Genomic DNA, 19,213 nt, shown 5'->3' on the forward strand with positions numbered 1-19,213 from the left:
ATATGATGCATTTGGTTTAACGCTGCAACTTTATCTCATGCAGTTGTTTAAAAAATGGCAGCTTCATACATTCATTCAATTTCATGTAGCTTAGTCCGTTATTTTTCATGCTGTTGCCACAGTGGAATGAACCGCCAACCATTCCAGCATGTGTTTTATGCAACGGATGCCCTTCCAGATGCAACCCTGTACTGGGAAACACCCATACACACTAATTAACACACACATACACTACGGACAGTTTAGCCTACCCAATTCACCTGTACCGCATGTTTGGATTGCGGGGGAAACTGGAGCACTCGGAGGAAACCCACGTCAACTTGGGGAGAACATGCCAACTCCACATAGAAATGCCAACTGACCACTGAGCCACCGTGTTGCCCCTACAGCATCATTGGTTATGTTACTGGTGTATAATACATTGTAGGACAGAGATAAACATGTACGAATGTACAAAGATTACTCTTATGAAAGTAAGCAATGACAAGAATATTTTTATCTGTGCTTAGACAACTGAACATTTTTTTTAGTTTTTACTTTTGCAAAAGAAACTGCAGACAAATTAAAGTAACTATTATGGCAGCTGATAAAATACTGGACAAAATATTTCCAGGTAATTAACTTAAGTAGTACTGTGATGTAAAGTGCTATATTTAAGTTAAAACCTTTGTAAGACAAACTTAATAACTTAATAACTTTGTCTGCACTCAACCATTGTTTAATAAATAACACTTCTTTGCACCACTGTTGTCAACTAATTTTCAGATGAAGTATCTATGAAGTATCTATCTATCTATCTATCTATCTATCTATCTATCTATCTATCTATCTATCTATCTATCTATCTATCTATCTATCTATCTATCTATCTATCTATCTATCTATCTATCTATCTATCTATCTATCTATCTATCTATCTATCTATCTATCTGAGAAGAGTGTCATTCATTATAAGGCTTGTTTAAGATGCGCCTCGCCCTGACTGCAATGTAGATGAGAGCAGGCGGCAGCAGTAAGAGGAGGGCTCAAAAAATACATTCTCGCTGTTTTACCACCTGGAAACATCACCAATGGCGGAGATCGCATTCACGTTTTTCATCCTAGATATTTGACCTCATGAAAAAAGTACTATGTTTTTGAACGTTTTTTTTCAGTATTGGGTTATGTTTATTGTTGTTGTGATACCAGAACAACTATAAAATTTTAATAGGCTATTTTTACAAAGTTTCAAAAATGTATTGCTGTAAATTACTTTTTTTTTTTAATGTGGGAGTGGATGCAATTGAAATATAACTGTTTTTACTAAAAGATGGTCACAATCACAGAAGATGAACAGCTCATGAACAGCTCATTACTGTATTTAAATAAAAAGTATGTTCAAAAAATGTTAAAAGATTGTAAAAATAAACAGCTTATACAGTAGGAAAGGTTTTAAGAAATCTAATTTGGCTATATTATAAATTAAGTACCTAAATAGCAAGTTGCTTTTGAGTGACAGGTCATGACAAATGTTTGTTTATTTGTTAGGAATGTCTCTAGAATTTGGCATTTTATTGAATAAGTGGTTCATTTCTATAGTCATTTCAGACTTTCTACAAGGCATTAGAATGTATAAAGTGACATAGTTAAAGACAAAATTATTAGCCAGTAGACATTACAGACAATAAAGACAATACTTATTAAAATTATAAGTTTAAAAATATATATTGCATCAAACATGTAAAAGTGTTGTTTAACAGAGGCTTTTTCAATAGTTTTAAGAACTAATTTTTAATAACTAATTTCTCTAGTCTTTGCATGATGAAATAATATTATAATATATAATTTATTCAATATTTTTGCATGTGTTTTTTTTTTTTTTGCAAGATATTGGTATTCAGCCTAAAGTGCAATTTATTTAATTTATGTTAATTGTATGTTAAAGTAACTGGACAAAAGTGGTTTGTTCTGCAGACATACATTCTTAAGGGTCTAATTATATTGACATGCTTATTATGCCTATATAAACAACTTTTACTCCAGCCAGACTAAAATACATAGTCTATTCCAGACTTTGTCCGGAATAAAAACCATTAGACAGTAGGAAATACTGTGAAGATGTTCTTGGTCTATTAAACAACTTCTGACTTTACATGTGTGTGTGTGTGTGTGTTTACTCTATACCCATTTCACTTCTCAGATGATACCACAAAAAGATGAGGCATAATGGCAAAACAGTCTGATTAACTTAGTTTGTATGCATGCATATGTGATTGTATGTATCTGTTAATGGATTGACTTTTATGGAATAACGCCACATGAAAATTACAATCTACAAAAAAATTCACACACACATACAAAAAAGTGAAAATGACAACAAACAGGTCTTTAAAGTAAGAGGGAAATAAAATACAGCACATTCACATCCTGATGATTTATTTGTAACATTTTGTTATATTAGATATATTTTTTACAAAGATGTGTTTTTCTTTTGCATGTAAATCTAAATAAATAAACATATGCAATGGTCTTTATGTCTTTTTTTTTAATTATCAATGAAAATACAAAAAAAAAAAAGGTATACAACAAAGCCAGGTTTAAACCTTAGTAAAAACAGAATAAAGTGTAGTTGGTCAGTCAATTCCAATAAGCAATCATCTGTGTCGTCAGCCAGTTGTTTCCCATCATGCTTTTGGTGAGCGCAGTCAGTGGGAAGTAACTGCAGCAGACCTCTCAATCTTGCTCATGTCTTAGGTGCTTGTGATAACATGAGATTTTGTTTTTGTATGGTCAGTGTATATACATAGATATAGTTACAGAAACATATATACAAATATAGTAATTATAATATTTGCACATAATCAAATTATAATGCAAGTTAGATTTCCTTAGAGCAGTGGTTCTCAAACTTTTTCAGCTGAGGACCCCCTTTGTGTAGGGCGAATTCTGCCCCCACACCCCAACCACCACCAAAAAAGGACACAAAAAACCCTTGGATTAACAACTATACTTAAAACATTTTAAATTGTAGTATTCATGCTTAAGCACAGTGTTCACTGTGGCATGCTCTCACTGGATTCCATCAAGCCATAATTTGTGTATGAGTCATCAAGTTTACACAGATCTTTTCATGCTAGGCTCTTCTGTATTTCACCCTTACAGCCGAGAGCCTAAATTTATCTAAAGATTTTGGGCTCTATTTTAACGATCTATGCGCAAAATCTAAAGCGCAGGGCGCAAAAGCATTAAGGGCGTGTCTAAATCCACTTTTGTTATATTGAGGATGGTAAAATTCGCTTTGCGCCGTGGTGCATGGTCTAACAGGGTTGAGCTTATTCTCTTAATAAGTTATAGGTGTGTTTTGAGAATAAACCAATCAGAGTCTCATCTCACATTCCCTGTAAGTGTCAGTTGCGTCTCTCCATAATGCATTTGCTATTTACATGACAGACTTTGTAAGTGTTAAAACTGAACACTTCACTAGCAAGAAAACAGTTAAACATAGCATCTGCAGTGCCAGAATGAGAGATGAGCCTCCTCGTTCTTTCCCTTTTCAATATATATATCTGCATATAATAAATAATACTACTACTAACAATAGCTTGATACAAAAGCAAATTGTCATGAATAAACTGAAAAAGCCTCCCCGAGATGAAGAAGGCATGGAGGTGGTGTTTTTTTATATATTTGTAAGATGAGAAAATATTATATATGCCTCTATTATATATTCCTTCTATGCTATTGAAGGACTACTGAGACATTCCAACACAATCTCACGGCAATTCGTAACTTTTTCATTTAGTGGCTAATTCATATGAATTTGTACAATCTAATTCGTACAATTTAGTACGATTTGCTTTTACCCCAATGACGGTTGGGGTTAGGGGTGGGGTCGGGTGCCACGTCTCCTTTTTAAAATCGTACCATTTCGTACGACTGAACTTGTACGAATTCGTACGAATTAGCCACTAAACTGGCAAAACGTAAAATACTTACGTTTTCTCGTGAGATCAGGCTGGACATTCCAAACATATGGATCCTCCTGTAGTGGCAGAGTTCCTCACAGATCCAATATACATCTTTGCCATTTGCTTGCAGTAACCATGTGCTTTTCACCATACACAATTAATCTGCTTGTGATCTTCCTTCATATATCTTTGTCATGTTTGGTGTCATTTGACAGTTTATGACTTGAGCTTTGTAGTGATGAAATCAACAGAGACATTGATTGTTTATATTTCAATATACAATATATTTAATATTGTTGAGTCATGGCCTGAGGAGAATATGTTAATATACTTCTCCCCCACTTTATCTCCTCAACTTTTCTCTCCTGTTCAGCTATAATATAATTTTTGCAATATTTTCACCCTTTAATTCTTTTTCATTTGTAAATATATTTGCATATTGTGCAAAGATGTTTCTCTCTTACCACTTCACCCACCCCTATCTTTCTCTAACACACACACACACACACACACGCACACACAGACAAACACACACACACACACACACACACACACACACACACACACACACACACACACACACACACACACACACACACACACACACACACACACACACACACACAATTTTTGATACAGCAGTTGATGATCAACAGTAAAAATTACACATTTTGCTTCTTCCCAACAGGGAAAACCAGCATTAATCAAGAATGCATGATTGTATGGTCTCATGGCAAAACATGATTATAATGGAAGTCAATTGGTCACCAACAGTCACCAACATAACAAGAGGGTAGTCAACTTGCCCGGAGTTTATTGTCTAGTTTTTGTAAATTTTCAAACCATTTTCACAAAATGTGCTTCAAAAAAAGTTTTTTCCTAAAAAATTATTCCATTTGCTTGTGGGCACACGAAAACTAAAGTATCTCAGAGCTCCATGTGTTCTTTCTCCTGCTCTCTTCTTGATGTCTTCCAGTGTTTTGACCTTTTCCTGCTCCTTTATTTCCTTCAGCTTCTCAATCAGAAAATCCACATGTTGAAGCATGAATGCTGGATCAGTGTTGAGAGCGATCATCTGCAGAGAGTCTACACAGTGAAAAGCCTCCATCACAAGCTTTCCTTTCTCTTTATCTAATTCTTGCAGTTCTTCTTCCAGCTTCTTCATCAATGATACAATTCCCCCAATTTCCTGATCATATTTCTTCATTAAATCTTCATACTTCCTCTTCTCCAGTTTTGTCTTTGTCACATATATTTTGTCTCCTTTGACATGTTTGCTGTAGTGGCATTTCTTAGTGCACACTGTACAGTGATTATTGCTCATCACACTACACCATGAGAGGTTACTGACCCACCAGCACCCAGGATAATGACAGTTCTCCTCACAGACAGTGCAGCATGTGGCCATTTTAGCTAAAGATTGATCAATATCAACCTTTACTTTATAGGACACTTCAACTTCATACTCAAAGTTATTACTGCTCTGAACATAACACTTGATTTTCTCCAGAGCCTCTTGTGTTTGTTTCAGCTCACTTTGCTTAAGTCCCATCACTTTAACTCGTGACTTTAAATTGGAGACTATTGCTTCTAGCTGCACCTGTTGTTGTAGAACATCTTGAGTCATCTTCAGGGATTTTGGACTTATGGTTTTAAGAAACTCAAACAATCCCGTCATCCCTCTGAAACTGACATTCCATGATTCTTCCTGTATTTTCTCATATTCTTCATCATAAGCTTCTGACTGACAGTTGTTAAATAGGAAAAACACAGGCTGCTTCTTCTGTTCATTCACTGCACACTTGATTTGAGCATCTTTAACAGCCATCAGAGCATTTCTAGGAGGAAATCCATCTGAGTGTGTGAGGAGCAGGACAATGTTTTCAGCAATATCTCTTCCAAATAAAGACTGAACAGCATCATGAATGTACATTTGTCTGTCAGTAGGTCTACTTTGGGTTGCATTAATCACCAGACACACTACATTAATTTCATGGATTCCATCTTCAGATTTACTCAGACTAAGCAAACTCACAGCGATCTGTTTATCAAGCTCAGCTCCACGAGTGTCTCCATATCCTGGTGTGTCGATGATTGTTAAATCCATTGGACTCTCCTGTAGATAAACCCCATAAAAAGTGATGATGGAGGTCTGACTGTGAGCTTGATCCCAATCGCTTTGATCATCTGTGATCTCAAACCAGACCTTGTCTTCTCTCTTTACACCCAGCATGTAGTTGACCATCACATTGATCAGGGTTGTTTTTCCTGTTCCTGTTTCTCCAACTATCAGAATAGTTTTATGGGGTTTGTTTTTGTCTCTCTCGCCAAAGGTGACTTTTCTGAATAGTTCAGACTGGGCTAGATTGTCTGTGCTTCTTTGCAGTCTGTATCGAGCAGGATATCCATCTTTAGTGTTGATGCTTTTCATAATTAGATCAATTTTGCTCTGTACATTAAAAAAACAATAAAAAACACAAGAAGCAGAAAAACATGAACTTGCAAGATAACTCAATATTAACTAATACAATATATGTCATATACTAATATTACATGACATTATATATTAAATATTTTTCTCTGTAAAATATTAGCAGTCAGTTAAGTAATTTCTTTGTTATATTTTTTTGTTGTCAAGTTTTAAACATCACTACATTGCATTGCTTTATTATAGCACTCCCCCAGAACAATTGGTTATGGTGCTCAAATGTAATTAGATGAGTGTCTTTAAGGAGTTTTAATTTAATTTAGTAAAAAATACTACCCCAAAAGCACCACCTAATGGCAGTCAGTAGTATTAGCCCTCCTAAATCATTAGCCCCAGTATATTTTTTCACCAAAATCCTGTTTATATTATCATATATTATATTAAGGAATATTATCAGACATACTGTGAAAATGTCTTTGATCTGTTAGATATAATTTGGGAAATATATATAAAAAAACTAAAATTCACAGGAAGGCGAATAATCCTGACCAATCTGTATATCACATTTTAATTAATTACTACTGATTATCATAAACAAACCTTTCTTGCCTTATTTGAACTCTTCTCATATTTCCCCTCTCCTTTTTTATCCCCCTGGATTGACTCACAGAGGTTTTGTAAGGCGAGATTAACTGGAGGTTTAAGTTTTGAGGATCTTCTCCTGCAGACCGGGCAATTCTGAGATTCTGTGTTTCTCCAGAACTGTTGAAGACACTGCCTACAGAAACTGTGACTGCACGACAGAAGAACAGGAGTCTTGAAGATCTCAGAGCAAATAGGACAAGAAAGACCTTCTTCAGACACACGGAGTGAAGCCATTTTCACAATATGAACTTTACTTTTACTTTCTGTTTGAGGCTTTCAAAAAAGTAAAAATAAAAATAAAAATCACAAGAATCTTAAAGATCTGCAGTCTGAAACAATCTTTTGAAGAATCCTTCTTGAAAGCGGTTCTCTTTATTCTTCATTAATTGCTGATTCCCTTTAATTTTCTCAAATGAGTCAGTATGACAAAAACAGAAATAACTCCTCTCTTCCTGGTAAGGGATTTAAAGGGTGGAGTTTCAGGTGGTGTGAGTATGTCTGTTAAACTGGTTCAACAACTTTTCCCGCATGTAAAGAAAAAGAGAGTTCCTTGAATGCAGTCTGGATGCCCATGTTTTTTATTTATACTCAAATTATATGTCCATAAACATCTTGATAACCTTAAGAACACTGTCTAAAGAAACTGAAAAATCATTGCAAGCATTGGTAATACTTTACGCTAATCTTACATAGATAATAATGTACTATTTAAATTAAATGTTACTTAATTATGAAGAAATCTAATGATGAGCATACAAATGATTTAGAAGTAACCCTAGCATGAGTCATGAATGCATGTACAGTAAATTTGATTTGGTTGTAAAATATTTACATAAAATAAAATGTCATACTTTATGTGTAGTGGCAGTGCCCAGTTTGGACCCTAGAGGGCACTGCACATGTTAACTTGTGTTTTGTGTGTGAACTACATTGCCCTTGTTCACTTGATTGTGATTTCTGATGTATAAGGTGCCATCATGTATCATTTGAATCAAATGTATTAACACATAGATAAAACACCTATAAATTATCATATTCATCTATACTATTGGATGCTCAAAACAATTTATAAAATATAAATATAAATGATTAAATATACATATGGAGAAGTTCATAGGTGCATATGCATAATCAAGTTTATATGTATATGCAAGTGTGTACATGTGTGTTTGCATGAAGCAAGTTTATATGTGCGTGTGTTGCTGTGGGTGTATAGGGATCTAGTTTATTTGTGTGTGTTTATAGCAAGTGTATGTGGGTGTATGCAATCCGCTTATGGGCCATTCTTCAACTATGGGCACTTTTAGCCTAGTGAAGTGGAGTAAAAAAACCTTTAAAATTAACATAACATAGCCTCATAAGTTTAAACAATTTATCTAGTTTTAAGATCTGTAAGAGGACAAACTTAAATAAGAAGAGAAACATTTTCTCCATCATGAAATAAACAAATGTCAATTCAACCACATCTCAATATACAGCTTATTTCAAAATGAAATAAATTATGGCAGTCAAACATTGTCCAAGATTATTTTTGTATCTAGTTTAACCAATCTTTCCACAATATATATTATAACTATACATTTGTCAACGAAATAAATGAGTTGGATGCTGAATTGTACACCTGACACACTTTAAAATGTAATATTAATTAGGTTAAAAGCTTGTTAGAAAATAAATAAACTGAATTTGTATATTAAGTAGAGCATGAACTCAGTGAACTCATTTTTCAGTGATTTCAAGAGTTCACACTTAGCTGATGATTGATTATAAGCAAGTTTGGCATGCTGTCCCAGGAGAGAGCCCTGAGCTCAAAGGTTTGTGAGCCCTGGGCTCCCTCCGGTTTGAAGGGCAAGAGGGGAGCCTTGAGCTCAGGTAGATCTCGACAACTCCCCAAAATGCTCCACTCGGGACAGCAGCCACGTATTTGAAGAACCCCCCAAAAGAAAATGAAGATTAATGCAATATCCGACTGCTGAGTAAAGAGTAAACTAGAAAAGCTTGGAGTAAAATGAGGCTAGTGTGGGTGTAAAAGGTAAGATGGGAGTGGTCGTTGCTACTGGAGTGGTGTACTTGCAGACGGATTATATACGACTATGTGTGGTCCCGGGGCAGAATTACTTGCCAGGACCGGGCAGGAGAGTGAGATAAATGTAATGATTTGAAACGTATTTGGGTGAGCTCTGTAAGAGAGGCTTACTATGGTATTGATAAAATGTAGCTATAGGGTTCTGCAGAGTGTTTGCTGCTGCAGACATGCGGTAAGAATCAGTATGAAGGAATTATTGAAGAGTAGCTGTGTCCACTGTTGTTGCGTAGTGGTGCAGAGGGGATGAGGCTCGACTGTATATCTCTGTTGTTCAGAGGTGTGAATGGAAGTCAATAGTGAAAGGTTCAGAATACATTTCTACAGAAGCATTTAACTGTTTCAGCAGTGCAGGGGGTGTGTCAGTAGTGGTATGAATGAAATGGAAGTGTACATGAGCTCCGGCGGAGTGACACTGCTGCAGCAGTGGTGCAGAGGGGGGATGAAGCTCAGCTGAGTGTTTCTGCTGTTGCAGAGGTGCAAAGGAAGTCAGTATTTGGGAGGGAAAAACACCTCTGCAGAGACGTTTAACTGCTTTGGCATAGCTGGGGAGTGTATCAGTAGTGGAACTCTAAATGAAAGTGTATATGCGCTCGCTGAGTGTCACTGCGGCGGCAGTTATGTAGAGGGGAATGAGGCTCGGCTGAGCGTCTCTGCAACTGCAGAGGTGCGGTGGAAGTCAGTATTTGAAGGGAATTAGGCTTCTGAAGAGACGAATAGCTGCTATGTAGCAGAGATTTAATGATGCTCGGTAGAGCGACTCTGCGGCTGCAGAGGTGCATAGGTATTCAGTGTCTGGTGCATTATATGTGTGAAAGCAATGTGTGTTCCCGCTAAGCCTTTACGGCTGTATTGTTGCGAGGAGTGTGGTGATGGAGAATGAATTGATGCTACAATGCAATGTAATTAAGTGGAGCTGCTGTAGAGGTGTGATTGTGGTCAGTATGGAAGCAATACGAGTTCCCGCTACATTCCCGGCTGTATTATTGCGGGGGAGTGTGATGATGGTTAAATTTTTGGAAAGTGTATGTGAGCTTTTAAAGAGCTTCACTGTTGTGGCAGTGGGAGCTTGGGGCTACCCCTGTGCGAGTCCGAGCTGCGGAGAATGAGTGCAAGTAAAACTGAAAAATTATGAAGAGGAAGAGAAAAGGGAAAGTTAGTAAAAATAAGTCCTATGCTACCAAGACAGAAAGTATGGAGAACAGACAAAATCGTGCTGCTTAGAAACTAGGTTGAAGTCTGCTACCTAGAATCAGCTGGGCTTCTCTGAGGTAATATTGGCTGAGGCAAATTGAGGATTTAAAGGTGTTAGAGGACCAATGACAGAGTTTATATCTGTTGTTGGAAGACTGTTCAGGCAGAGTGTCACTGCTGCAGCAATGGTGCAGGGGGAAAATAAGCTCAGCAGAGATTCTCTACAGTTACAGAAGAGCAATGAAGTCAGTGGTGCAAAGAAATTAAGGCTAAACGGGTGTCTCTGCAGATGCAGCTAAGGCAAAGCTTAACTGCTGCAGCAGTGCTGCAGAGGGAGAGTAAGGCTCGGCAAAGCGTCTCTGCTGTTGCAGTGGTGCAGTGGTACTCAGTATTGGAGCCTCACGTGGAAATGTTAAGTACTGTTAGGCAGTGATATGTAGAGATGAAAGTGAAAAAGGGGCTCAGCTAGAGCGTCACTGCAGTTGCAGTGATGTTAATGGTGTGTATAGTTCAGCGGAGCACCTCAACAGTTGATATTGGAAAGTTTTGAGTGCTCCCACAGGAACGTTAAATACTATCTTTAGTGATATGTAAAGATGAAGGTGAATAAGGCTTAGCTAGAGGGTCACTGCGGCAGCAGTGGTGCTATGGGTGTGCAACTCGGCGGAGCGTTTCTGTGGCTGCAGCGGTGTAGTGGGCCAGTATGGAGGCAACTTGTGCTTCCGCAGAAGCATTTACTGCTGTATTAGTGCGGGGAGTGCAACGATAGTGGTATTTAGAAAATTTGTAAGTGTATGTAAGCTCATTTAGAACGTTCCTGTTGCAGCAATTAAAACTCAAGACAACCCCTGAATTGGTCAGAGCTGTGGTGAATGAAAGTGAATAGAAGTATGGGATAGTTCAAATTTGGAGAGAAAAAGTTAAAGTTAGAAAAACGGGGGAAGGGTAGTGAAGGAGCTCCTATGTTAAATAGGAAGGGAAATAGGAAGGAAATGACAGAGTCATACTTATACCCAGAAATGCATGATGGTGGAAGTTGGCTGGAGAGGATCGGCTGGGCTTCCCTGAGGTGGTATCGCTCTTCTGTGGTGTAAAAATGCTAAGAGGTTTAGAATGGGTGTGTGGGGGAGTGGATACCATCCTGCATCCCTTCATCCTGCAAAGTTAGATCAGATATGGTTAGGTGTATTAAAATGGTGGATTAAAATGTCATACTTAGTTCAGAAGACTTCAAAAATTAAAAAAGGCTAGTGTGAATATGTCATCGAGGGTGTGGGCTATGTGAGTGGAAGTGTCATTTGCAAATAGTGTGAATGCAATTAGAAATGGATGTTGAGTGTAATATGTTGGATGAGGGTCAGCTTCTGCAACCGGCTGACATGATCTCTGAAATGAGAAAAACAAGAGAGAATCAGAAATTACATTACAACATGGTACATGTATGGCTAACACAATGAATTGTTTTAGCTGATATCCATGCGTGGCGTCTTAATAAGAGCACGGGCAACTGAGTATGAAAGTGCCTTTGTTAATGCATGGTACGATAGCCTCATTGTCGCAATGTGCAAAGATAGTAGAGGTGGGCATTCGTCCCTCCTACGGATGGCAGATTGATGGGAAATCTGCTCGTCTGGTGGTCCTGATGTACCTCTTGAAGACAGGGTAGGTGGAGTTATAGTGGAGTTTAAACCCCTTGGTGATAAAGAAATAGCTTAAAATGTATCTAACGCAGAGTCAATGGATGAAACATCAGACATGTCAGAAATGTCCTCCTCTCATTCGTGGTAGTCAAAGCGGGAAGTTTTGTTTCTTTGCCGTTTTCACATCTAACCGACTTACCCTAAGCTTATGGCTTATAAGTGTATGGACATGTGTCACTGGGGCATATTACGATTGGACTTCTATGCCTAATGTGTTGAATGTTTTTCAGTAGCTGAGTAGTCTTTTTAGAAGTTAAATTGCTATCGGATGTGGCAGTGTGTGTTTTTTTATTAATTAATTAATTGATTTATTTTATTTAGTTATTTATTTTATATTTATTTTCTTGATTTATACATTTAAAATTATTTATTTTCTTTATTATTAATTAATTAATTTATTTATTTATTTATCATCTGCTAACATCAAACACTAAACTTAAAATTAATGTCACCATTTAGTAGAAACTGTGTGAATGGAATATTAGTTATGGGCTTTACTTAATCCAGAAATAGTATTACTTTGGAAACTTAACGTAATAATATCACATGCATATCCAATTCATTCACAAAGTCTTTGCCACAGGGTCCATTCATGAGCTTGTCAAGAGAGAGGGCGAGACCATCTAAATTTTTTTTAGAGCTCATTGGATGGTGACGCTTCTCCTTTCAGCTATTGGCTCAAAGGAGTGTCAATCAAAGTTGCAGAAAAAGGCCGGTGGCCATTTTGTTTGCCAAAGAACTAGGCTGTTTCTCAATATGCATTTTTCAGCGGTCTTGTGTTCTTGTGGAACGTCATCATCAGGAGGCGAGGAGGCGTGAAACTTCCCGGATATGTTCTTGATATCGAGGACTCACCTGATGCAGACTTGAGCACCCAACTCGCACTGAAAGTCCCAGAAGTCATTGCGACTGTAGGTGGGAAGCACAGCATTTTATTTAGATTTATTATTAAAGTTCAGAGATATGACTTATTTACTTCAGGAGCTTCCCTAAATGAAACGGTGAAAGTAAACATTAACATGGATATCTTAATAAAGGGATAAACACCTTAAGGGTTGTTTGTTTGCTGAAATTCATATTTTATTTATATTGTGCAGAGCATATTTATAATGTTTTTATGCAAAGTATATATTTTAAAGAGGGGTGAAACAATAAATCGTTGTATGAGTGCTGTAATGTTTAAATAATTTACAATTAAAACGCGTGAAGGTCACATGACCATCAGGAAGAACGCAGCATCCCATTTCTCAAAGGACGCGTTCTCTGCCCTCGCCGTCCCCTGAGTTCGTTCTTCTGAGGACACCTGGCAAGACCGGTCTCCACAAGAACGCAAGTCCATTCTCTGCGTTTTTGGAATTGAGAAACAGCCCTAGTTTTATGACCGGAGACGCTACTCTATTAAACGCATCACAGTGACTAGTCTGGAGGATTAACATGGATGTTTATCAACATATGAATAAGTTGTGGACTGATGTTTTAAGGATTGGATTGCCTAGACCCTTAATTGAGAGGTAAGTCATTCCATTCACGCTAGATTCATCCTTCAAAGGTGAATGTTTATTCTTAGTTGTAGTTTGCGAGGCTTCCCTTTAAAAAGTGTCATGTATGTTACCGCTGGTGCACCGCTAGAAGAGAGTTCAGCTTGGGTCGCCGGCATTGAGAGTTTAGGCAGAGTTCATGGATGGTGATCGAGTTTTGACTGTGATCTTGTTGGAGAATTGGGTTAAAGACGCAGAGATTGCATTGTGTGAGGCAATTTGAAGTAGAAGTTTGAGAAGTTGTTGAAATTGTTGTTGAAGTAGTAGTAGTTGTTGTTGTTGTTGTTGTTGTTGTTGTTGTTGTTTTTGTTGTTTTTGTAGCAGTAGCAGCTGATGCGGAGCAGTGTATTTTTCAAATCGAAGATGACTGTAGTGAAATACCCTGGCTCTTTATAGTGGGTTAGGAATGGCCTGATTGATGGATCATGCATGCTAATGCAGAACCAGCCGTGTTCAATCATAATCACGTGCTCCCAGGGCTGGACTGGGGCAAAAAATTGGCCCTGGCATTTTGGGCCAGATCGGCCCACTAAATTCAATCAAAATACTATCTATCTATGCACGTCCAATATTTTTATCAACTCATATTCTATAAAACACAAAAGCCATATGTATGAAATAAATAAATAAATACAAACTTTTATCTCAATTTAATTTCTGTATTCTGTCCATAAAGATATTTGTTGAGTTCTAAAAAATACACTATTTATTCCTTTATTTTTATTCGCATAAGTCCCTTATTTATCAGGGGTTGCCACAGTGGAATGAACTGCCAACTATTCCACCATGTTTTATGCAGCAGATGCCTTTCCAGCCACAACCCAATAATGGAAATCACATACACACTCATTCACACACACTCATACACTACAGCCGATTTAGCTTATTCAATACACTATTCACTCAGCCTATATTCAATAATAAACATAACACAAACTGCCTGCTAATGCATGGGTAAATCTTCAAAGGGAACAGTGTTACATTTTAACCTCTTTCACCTCATTCTGCTTGCTGTTTCACTATCTAAACAATGACAACATAATATAAGTCAAATTTGTTTCATTTTGATATTATGATTTACAAAAACCAAACAGCCTCGTGTAGCTGCATATTTATATGAGCGTCATCTTCACTCTGCATATTTATAACAGAGCAGGGCTTAAATAAAACTGCCTCCTTTCATTTCCATTGAAAAGAATGAACTTTACCCTGTGTCTTTTACAGATTATCAGTTTTAATAACCAATAATGGCCATTATAACAGTATAACGTACATTAAATTTAAACGATAAAGGTAAGCAATCAGTCAATGTGCAGCATCAGTGTATGTGGTGACATAAATTAATATGTTAGCTTATCTTCGCACTCAGCCAAAACAGTTAACTGAGAACAAGTGATTCAAAAGACATAAGAATTGTTAGATAGAGACAACAAGATGAATTCAATATCACGTTTAACAAATATAGTGAGATGAGATCCAGCAAAGGAACTGTCTGACATGCACTATACTCTCACCTGGGGTTTACGCTCACCCACTGAACTACTGGCTGCAGCTCTTGGCAGTGTGTGTGTGGTCACGTGATTTGCGTTTTTAGCCGTGTACTAGAATGAACAGAGAACTTTTCAGACTCGCTAAATGAAACGCCGGTGTATTTCCCGCGATTTCTCTGCGCCTCCCTTGCGTTTGTTCTTTCTAACTCTCGAATATTTTGACAAATAAACACAGATGACGCGCGCTCACACAGAGTCCAAAATAGGAGTTTGTGATTGGGCCAGCCCAATGTCAATACCGAAAAGAGCCAATGGGCTGCAGAGTGTCACATGGGCCGGCCCGGTCTGTCTGTCTGGGAAAAAAAGCATCTTACTTTCAGAGAGTCACAGATATCAGCAGCGTCAATCAATAAGGCAGAAAAAAAACGATAGGCTGCTAAGCCTTTTATGGGCCGATCAGATCATAAGACGATGATCAGCCCGTCCCAAAAAGTACGTCGGCCCAGCGGGAAAGTGCCCGGTCTGCCAGATGGCCAGTCCGCCCCTGCGTGCTCCTTTCGAAATTAGTTTATGAATAAACTTTACTTAGACACATAAAAGGAGGTTGAATAATATGAAAAATATATATTAAAAAAAGCTATACATTTTTTAAAAGTAGGTTTTATTGTTAGTTTGACAAAGAAAGAGGAATTTGAACAAAATTATATATATTTTTGGATATGATCAAAGGACATAAAAGTCCCTTAGTTAAAGAATTACCCTTATATGTATATGAAAGTTCATATATATTGTTTTGAACATTCAATAATAAATTAAATATTCATTGCACGTGTTTCATGTATGTCTTGATAAGTGAAGTTTGATTTAAATCCCACACGGCCCCCCATAGTATTTGATATTTTCATATGTCTTCTAGATGACATCGCTTAATACAATTCAACAGTATCCAACTTGTCATAAACTTTATAGATAGTCACTAAGCAATTATAAGAGACAAAATGTACATCTTTGGTAATAGTTTTTTTTTTTTTTTTGCAGCAATGTTTTTAAAAGTGTCTGGAGCATGTGCAGTATTGTTTTTATTGTGGTTTATTATACTTTAATGGAATTTTTTTTTTATTTGTATTTAGGATCTGTTTTATCTGATCTTTCAGAAATTTTCATTTGATTTCTATAGGTGTACATGATACATGTATTAAAATCATCCTTCTTGGGCCTTTCCTCCTGCTGTTGTAATTTTCTGCCAGATTACACAATGGTGGTGGAAACACTGTAGTTGTGAGAGACTCCTCTGACACAAACTTCATTATTATCTCTGTACTGATAACAAAAACAAAGTCCTCAAAGTCCTATTCTACTGTAGTTCTGTTTTCCAAATACAAACTCATGAGAAACTCATAAGATGCTTCTGATTACCGTTTGAGAGTAGTTATTTCATACTGTAGCTAATAGAGTATACATTTGTATTTGCTTCCATACTCTTTTACCAACCAAATGGGAGTATTTATGTGGAAAGAAAACCACAATAGTTCTTTGTGTAAATGCAAATCTCTATGTGGTCAGCTCATCTATTATGCTACGTTTATGAAGTTGCATTTGATGATACAAAACTCAGTAGACTCTCTTGACTTTTTATATAATTATATATATATATATATATATATATATATATATATATATATATATATATATATATATATATATATATATATATATATATATATATATATATATATATATAATTTATTAGATAGGACAGTAGAGAGAATTGACAGGAAAGCATGGGGAACAGAGAGAGGGGATTGGCATAGGACAGCAAGGCGGAATCAAACTCGGGGCACCGTGAACACTGAAGTGCATGTGTTGACACACTAACCACTACACCACTGGCGCCAACAACTCTTTTAACCTGACTCTGGCAATCCAACATAAGCCAGAAATGGTCACTATGTCTCAGTTGGATGCCTTGTCTGTCTCTTAGATCGCTTCTGCATCAGAGACTCCAGTTTACACAATTTTATTCAAAGATAAAGACACACTGGTGTAAAAACTAAAGTCCTTCTTTCACATCTATTATTTGATAGAGAGTCTGTTAATTATGAGGGATCGCCACTGCTCAATGGTCTCAGTGTTTCTACTAAATTTTACTAAAATCTAAATTTAGCATGCATTTTTAAGACAATGGGGTATATGCAGAGATTTTTAATTTAGTATGAGCTCGTTCAAGCACCATGGCCATTATAAAATCACCACGTTTAAGATCTGATTTGTTTAAAATGATTTTCACAGCTTGATTGAGATATGACATAAAGTGTCAGAATAAAGAATGCAAGTTTTACCATGGCTAAAAAAGGAAATGTGCTAAATCATTGATATATATATATATATATATATATATATATATATATATATATATATATATATATATATATATATATATATATATATATATATATATATAAAACACAAATTATAAAATATCTAAACATGTTTTTACAGTTTACATGATACACACACATGCTGATATAATCAAAATCCCACAAATAGTTAGTTCTGTTCATTGTTATACCTGCCTTCTACTCATAGGCAGCGCAACAGACTTCCGTTTTTCTACTTTATCAAAGCAAACTGCAAATTCTCAATGCAACCAAACCATAATATGATTTTTTTTCAAGACACTTGAGACACAAATGTTTTAGCTGGTTTTGTGTAGCTAAGGTATTATTGATTTCATTATTATTGTTTTTTAATAAATCCTGTATCCAGAATAATATTTCTTAATTTTTTTTGCAGGTGTTTTGTCTTTTGTCCTTCAGCTTCTCAAACTGAACATCATGTATGTCCTGAACATTAAGCTGTGTAAACTTGTCTGAACCCATGACGACCCTAGGCAATATTTTTACAGTTAAACTATATATTTTAGCTGCAATCTACTTTTGGGGCAGTATGGAAAAACCAAATAAAAAAAGAAACTAGTGATTTCTAAATATACTTTGACTTATGAATTTTATTGTAGACAATACAACATGCATTATTTTATGTGTTCCACATAGATTTTTTTTGTTTGTTTTCAAAACAAACTTGGTTCTTGTTTTTGGGCAGTAGTAGTACTTATGATGCGGCACCTGTCAAAAAGTTTGATGGATTGTAGCCCCGCCCCTAAGGCGGGACTTCCGGTCTAAGCCCCGCCCCTTTTATATAAACTTTATAGTTCCGGTAATTAGATTCTTATCGTTTTTATATAAAATAATAATTCCGGTAATTAGATTCTTATCGGTTTAATATAAAATAATAGTTCCGGTAATTAGATTCTTATCAGACTAATTAAATTATATTTCCGGTAATTAGATTTTTATCAGCCTAATTAAATTAATAGGCTATTTCAGGTAAATATAATGTAAATTATATTTATTATATTACATCAAATTATATTATATTATATTAAGTTGTATAAAATTTATATTTTATTAAATAATATTATGTATTATATTATATCATATTAAATTATATTAAATCATTATGTTATTAATTTATATTATAATATATTATTATATTATATTATTATAATATTAATATTTATATTAAATTTAATTATTTATATTATATATCATTATTATTCTATTATACTATAGCATAACATTATTTATATCATTACATTATTCTATTTAATTATATTATATTATTAAATTATGTTATATCATTACATTATATTATATTATATTATATATCATTATTATTATATTATATTATATTATATTATATTATATTATATTATATTATATTATATTATATTATATTATATTATATTATAATTAATAAACTATTAACATAAACATTTCTTTATGTTTAGCCTGTTTGTGTTTCCTCTTTGTGTCAGTCTGTGTCTGAGCGTGTGATGATAAGGAAAACTTTGGATAACATCCCGTCAACTGCTTCTGAAAGATAGATTTATATCAGATGTAGAATATGTATATCTGATTGTATGTGTTGGGTGTCTCCCACTAACTACTATATGTTGTTAGGTGATTAGAAACTGTGCTGATATCTATATATCCACACGCAGTCAACTGTATGCATATGTATGTGTGTGAGTGTGAGTGTGAGTGTGAGTGTGTGTGTGTGTGTGTGTGTGTGTGTGTGTGTGTGTGTGTGTGTGTGTGTGTGTGTGTGTACATGTGCGTGCGCTCG

General features: G+C 35.8%; 1 protein-coding gene across 3 annotated transcripts; it reads right to left on the bottom strand.

The window, feature by feature from the left end:
- Positions 1 to 4,743: 4,743 nt before the first annotated feature.
- LOC100004848 (uncharacterized) lies at positions 4,744 to 11,442 on the bottom strand. Of its 3 annotated transcripts, XM_073941282.1 has the most exons (3): positions 11,311 to 11,442; positions 6,976 to 7,200; positions 4,744 to 6,396 (listed from the first exon to the last, which is right to left on the bottom strand). In XM_073941282.1, the coding sequence occupies exons 1-3, from the start codon at positions 11,320 to 11,322 to the stop codon at positions 4,810 to 4,812; spliced, it is 1,824 nt and encodes a 607-aa protein (XP_073797383.1). In that variant the 5' UTR covers positions 11,323 to 11,442; the 3' UTR covers positions 4,744 to 4,809. The 3 variants fall into 3 exon arrangements, with proteins under 3 accessions (XP_073797383.1, XP_068073369.1, XP_073797382.1); XM_068217268.2 differs by lacking the exon at positions 11,311 to 11,442 and having other exon boundaries at positions 6,976 to 7,553; XM_073941281.1 differs by lacking the exon at positions 11,311 to 11,442 and having other exon boundaries at positions 6,985 to 7,479.
- Positions 11,443 to 19,213: the final 7,771 nt, after the last annotated feature.

Source organism: Danio rerio, chromosome 24, assembly GCF_049306965.1.
Source record: "Danio rerio strain Tuebingen ecotype United States chromosome 24, GRCz12tu, whole genome shotgun sequence".
NCBI lineage: Eukaryota > Metazoa > Chordata > Actinopteri > Cypriniformes > Danionidae > Danio > Danio rerio.

What these genes read in the sequence shown, in the direction of transcription:
- LOC100004848 (XM_068217268.2), bottom strand. Translation starts at nt 7,254, where the DNA reads ATGGCTTCACTCCGTGTGTCTGAAGAAGGTCTTTCTTGTCCTATTTGC. An exon ending in GTTCAAATAAGGCAAGAAAG is followed by an intron (nt 6,397 to 6,975) that starts GTTTGTTTATGA and finishes TTTAATGTACAG; the next exon opens with AGCAAAATTGATCTAATTAT.